Raw genomic sequence first — 5,792 nt, 5'->3', positions numbered from 1 at the left:
GTTGCACTGCTTATTTTTTTTTTATTGCCGTCTATGCCTGGTTACATAGGTGGAGAAAAAAAGAAGGCGGAGCCTTGTATTGTGTTATATTCAACACCCATAATCCACTAAATCTAAGAAGTTTCCTAATTCTGACCAGAGGAGTAGTGAAACGTCCTGGCAGAATTGAGGAGGTGAGTGATTTCAGATTAGGTATTCCAGGAGGGCGGCTGGAAGAACAATGAGGAAATGCATGGAAGAGATGGAAAGCCAAGTAGCCAAGGTCATCAAGCTGGAATTGAACATATAACGGCCAGCATTGAACAATTAAGTCTGATGCTCGGAACAACTCACATAAGGAGACAGTCATTCTGGCATCATGACATTTGCTGCACGTCTTCCCCCTTTGTCATTACCTCTTTTTTTCAGTGTAGAGGGGAATCAAAGAGTTTGAGTTATATGCTTTAGTTTGTCTGCACTTTGACACACCTTTGCGAACGTAATTTATTATGGGCTGTGATCCTTCTGTGGGAATGGCTTTGGATAACTTTACTTAGTCTGACATGATTTAAATATGTGTCTAAACCAACATGCACTAGTTGCAGCCCTTTTAAAGAAAGCCTGCACAACACAAGCTTAGCTGAATGTTACAGATGGAGCAGAAAGTGTCATGAAATGTGTTGATGACAGGTGAGGATGACACTGTGGACCCAGGTTATTGAGCGAATGATGATGGTTTTAATGATGAATTCTCAAGAGAACGAAAGTCCAGGCAGCACAGGTGAGCAATGAGGGAAAGAACTTAGACACTGGTAGCAGCTGGAGACACACGACTTTCAACAAAGCCTCAACAAGGATCCAACAGGGAAACACAGACAGAGTGAATATAAATACACAGAGGGTAATCAGGGGAAATGAGGAACAGCTGGAAACAGTCAAGGTGTAGCAACACATGGACTAATTAACACACACAGAAAACCAAATCCTCACAGAAAGTGTAAACTAGACATGCATTTCATAATATAACTATGTTTTTATATACAATGGAAATCAGCAGATAGGCATGGAAAATGCAAAGACATCACACTGCATTTATGCTGTTGAATACATGTTAATGTTTTGACAAAAGCAAAATTCCAGCAGGAACAAAATCTCCTTATTCAGATCAATGCAACTATGTGCTTATGCTGGAGTGGTGAAGAAAACCAACCTGAAAGAATACACTGCATCAATAATATAAGCAATCAGGTTAAAATACGTCATGAAAGTGATAACAACAGCCAAACTCCACCCACAGACCACAGGGCAGGAGTTTGGTCTGGGATAAATCCTTAAGATGTAGAAAGGCCAGATGACGGCAACTGTGATGTACATTAGCACGGCCAGCACATTGCAGACGATCAGAACTTTGTTAAAAGGTGCAGGGAAGCGGGACAGCAGGCGGCCGATAGTTAAAATAATGATGAGGAGGGAAATAATGAAACAAATGGAGTAGACAGCAACACACCACTGGAGACCTGGAAGCAAGTTGTACCGCAAAAGGTCCACACAGATGAAGATGATGCAGGCCACGAAGGCCTCCAGAACTTTGAGCAGGCCCGGCACAGTGGAGAGAAACCCACTGATTTCACCAGGCTTGGCCCGAGTCAGTCCAACCTCGACAGCGTAGAGGAAGAAGGTCAGGAAGGAGAAAACGCAGGCCGCAATATCTTTGCCACAGTGAAAGCCCCGTACAGGTAGTCGCCTGCAAGTGAAGAAGATGGAGAAGAGGAGGGACGATGTGAGCACCTGGATGGATGACAGATAAAAAATAAGATGCTTAGATTGACTTGAGCAGTATTTACAAGTAAAAACATTTTTGGATGAGCTATTAATAGATAAAATATAGACTGTCAAAAAAATAAATGAATAAATATAGTCCAAACATGTTAGCGACACTAATTATACAATCACATCTTACAGAAATTAAAGAAATGTAGCATAAACTTTATTTTCTATTAAAATTGATAAATTGGTCATTTGTGCCATTATTACTATTCATTAAATTTGTCTTGGTTTCCATTTCTATCTATGTTATCTACCTATGTTATTTTTCTTTACATGTATCTCTTTCCCTTAATATTTATCTTATAGTTCTTATTTTTCCTTAATTTATATTTATTTTCCTGAAATAGATTTTGTATGAATTTCAACATTAGTTTCAACAGTTATTTTAAAACCTTTATTTACTCGAGTATTGTCCTTGTTATTTTCTCTATGCTCTTTTGAGGTTTCTGTGTGAATTGTTGCATGAAAAGTGCAAACTAGATCTTTCCTTTTGGAGTTTTTTTTTTTTTTGTTTAATTAGCATTTATTAAAGTAAAAAAAAAAAAACACACACACACAATTTCAAAAAATCTTCTAATATCCCTCATAATTCTGATTAATTCAAGAAAGTTTTAATAATCGGTACTCACCATTAGGGTGGCCAACATGGAAAAGGCGGTGGTAAAATCATCCCAGGAGATGGGCAGCTTCGAGCTGAGGCTGGTGAACTCCAGGACCAGAATGATGAGGGTGACAGAGAAACAGAAGCACCAAGAGAACATGCACCATGACCAAAATGAGAACCTTAGATGGCGCTCAGATGAAACCAAGCTGAAAGTGACGCACGTGAAGATGACAGCCAATATCCTCAGCATCTTAACATCCAGCGTAACCATCTTGACTGTGAAACTGCCGTCGGCCGGCTGTTCTGTCGGCTCTTAAACTCGCAGCAGTTTTTCTTCCTTGACAGGCACAAAAGAACATTTGCCTATCAGTTCTTCCCCTTCAAATGATAAAATAATGGGAGCTGAACCTTTGCAGTAGAGCAGATAAAAGTGAGATGAAGAGAAGGGTGGGGATGAAAAAGGTGATAATGTGCACACGTGAAATACTAAAAAAGCTGAAAAATTCCAAATTTAATAAATTTAAGTAGTACAATGTAGGTAATGAAAAAACACAAACAAAACAACACATGCTTGTTTGATAAAACGGTATGATTGAAATAATAAATTTTAACTTCAAGGGAAAACATGTTTTTTAAAAACTGCAGCCATACTTGAGGAACTGCAGAGTAACTTAAAAATGACAAAATACAAGTAAATAAATTAAAATAAATCTAAAGCTTAAGTCCTTTGAAACCGTGTTCTAGTTCACTAGTCATTTGGCTTCATAATCGTTTTACGCTCTGGCTCCCCATTCAGACTGATGAAAAAAATTGCATGTGGATTTTAAAATTACCGAAATTCTCTTATTGTACAACTTTCATATGACCGCAAAGGAAAGCTGGATATCTATCTATGAAAAAATATAGACAGACAGACAGACAGACAGACATCAAGCTGACTAAGTTGTGACATGACCAGGGACGGATTTGGGAGGGTGTGGGCCCCTGGGCTTGAGCCAAGGTGGGGGGGCTACTTAATTATTGTTATACAGTATACAGTTGCATATTATGCAACTACTGTATATATATATATATATATATATATATATATATATATATATATATAGGCACAGCCATGATACTGCGCAGAACCCTCAAGCTCCCAGGCCTCTGGTAGAGGACCCGAGCTCAGAGGATGAAGAGACCACCCACGGAGGGTGAGAAAGGAATTTTATTTTATTGACTTCCTTCCCTTTGGGTGGTCGGCGTTTTGCCGTGACTTACTTGTGGAACTGATCCTATCCAAACCTTATCTAGCCACAAGGTCACAAAAATCAACCACTGTCCACCATGAGAGAGGGCTGATGGACAGTCCCAACCACCAGGTCATCTCTACATACAAGGTTTACAACAGTCACTCCGTGATTGGCAACTTTTTTCCTATATTTTGCACACAAACGCACAAAAAAATTTCAGCAAGTCAGATTTTTAAAGATCGGTGATCGGCCAGAAAATTGCTACCAGTGTATCTTCAATGAATGTAAAGGTCATTACTACAAACAAAATATAATTAGTAGTTATTAAAGAAATGCTTGAACATCTTGTATATGTCTATTTAACAGAGCTTTCCTAAGAAAAATTTGACAATGTTCTCTATCCATCCTCTATGTAAAATATTTATTTATCCTTCTTCATTTCTATCTTCATCTGTCTCTCTCCATCTTTCGTATCAACTGTATCTTTCTCTGTAATTATCAGGTTTATTTCCTTACCAACTTCAGAGAGTCAGGTTGTTTCCCCTCTGAGAGCCAAACCTGGTCAAAACTTTTATTCGGTGAAGACTGAATTTTGGCTGCGTGTCAGGGCAGGGTAGGACTCACTCGAGCTAATTTGTACAGCCGGCGCTTCGCCATATGATTAGGACATTTCCTCCCGCGGCTGCTAGCTAGACGCTAAAGCTAGTTCCGCTTTTTAAACTTCGCATTGAGCGCGAGCGAGCAGAGCAGTCGCATTACTTTTCTGTGACTTTAGCTGTTTTCTTTCTCTTTGAATCTTCCTGTTGCTTTTTTCCACTCACGGAAACCCGTTTCAAAGCTTCACTGACTTTTAGCGTCGTTTAAAATGCAAAAACACAGCCGCGGTGGATGGAGGATAACTCGCCCTGTGTTTGGATGTACTCACCACTTGCGAGCTAGCTTTCACAACGCGATCTGGAGAAGAATCGTTTCTGATGTTTGTAAAGATGTTCCGATGCTTTAAAATTAACATCCACATTTTCTGCTTCTTGCTCAGCCCAGTAAGCTCACACTGTTTTTGCCCAAAGCGCAGGATCAGTACTGTACGGATTATCCGTGGTCATCGCTCCACCTGGCGTAATGTTCCCCTTTCCGCCGCCTCAGTCCAGGTTCTGGCGGACCATAGAACCGCTGTTAGCAACAGCTCAAGGGACAATGTTTCTGTCCAGTATGAGTTTTAAAAAACCCTGTTGGCTTGGATATTTTCTTCATATCCTCTCGGTCGCGCTCTTCTTTTTCTTTCGTTCCTGCGCTCGGCTGTCTTTCATTCTGTCCGCCATCATGACAAATCACTCCCTGATGCTCCGCGCCAATGTCTAAGAAACGGCCAACGTGGGCTAATAATAATCAAACATTCATGATAGACATTTCCCAGAGCAAATCAGACATTTTTTTTCAACAACACCGCCAAAATCCTCTTAGCCAGTGATAAAAGTAAGGCAATCTGACTTTATTCATTCACAAAAATACAAAACATCTTTCGGGGCCCCGGGCTGCAGCCCCGGTAAGCCCGTGCTAAAATACGGCTTGGCGGCTGGTTCTATGGATCCATTTTCTTTGGTTGGGAGAAAAAAACTCCTGTCTAAGATCAGTAGACTGTTAACGATATTGAGAAGAGAACATAGGCTTGTTGTCTGTCATATAAGTCAATGCAAATCTGATTGCAGACCAAGGGCGTAGATCCCATCTCATTATTTGGGGTGGGTGGGGAGGGGACCATGAACAGGGACATTTTTTAAAGAGTAATACCAACTGTATTGTGCAGCCATTACACCAGTAATTTCTTCAAATAATGGTTGTGTGCAAACCTATTGCCAGCAATGTAAAAATGATTTAAATCCCTGAATTTTCCCACTCTGGGACCATAAGGGCTAATTCCATAATATTCTAAATGTAAAAAGATTATGTTAGGATCTGGGGAAGGCTGGTTGGGGAGTCTCTAGTTTCTCCACCAGGGGGCATCCTGGGACCTCCTGGAGGGCGTGGACCTGGAGCTGCACACCTGCTGCCACTTACCATTGTTTGGAGGGGTTTATCAGGACGGAGCCACCGACACTCCAGTGCCAGAGTGTTAGCCTGTGATGGTAATATCATTGTAGCTCACCTCC

At 40.7% G+C, this 5,792-nt stretch overlaps 1 protein-coding gene across 4 annotated transcripts in view; it reads right to left on the bottom strand.

Annotated features, from left to right (window-relative positions):
* LOC103145461 (myeloid-associated differentiation marker homolog) overlaps positions 1-4,780 on the bottom strand; it is a 22,631-nt gene extending 17,851 nt beyond the window's left edge. For 2 of the 4 annotated variants that reach the window (XR_001663443.1, XR_001663442.1), the window contains exons 1-3: positions 4,571-4,780; positions 2,436-2,747; positions 1,088-1,767 (exon numbers count right to left, since the gene is read on the bottom strand). Coding sequence is in view for 2 of the 4 variants with exons in the window: in XM_007562910.2 (XP_007562972.1) it covers positions 1,162-1,767; positions 2,436-2,681 (852 nt within the window). In the remaining 2 variants the exon portion in view is untranslated. The other 2 variants (XM_007562910.2, XM_007562908.2) reach the window with 2 other exon arrangements.
* Positions 4,781-5,792: the final 1,012 nt, after the last annotated feature.

This window comes from Poecilia formosa, unplaced genomic scaffold (assembly GCF_000485575.1).
Source record: "Poecilia formosa unplaced genomic scaffold, Poecilia_formosa-5.1.2 Scaffold142, whole genome shotgun sequence".
Lineage (NCBI taxonomy): Eukaryota > Metazoa > Chordata > Actinopteri > Cyprinodontiformes > Poeciliidae > Poecilia > Poecilia formosa.
The sequence above is the reverse complement of the archived record's forward strand: the minus strand, read 5'-3'. Positions and strand labels throughout refer to the sequence as shown.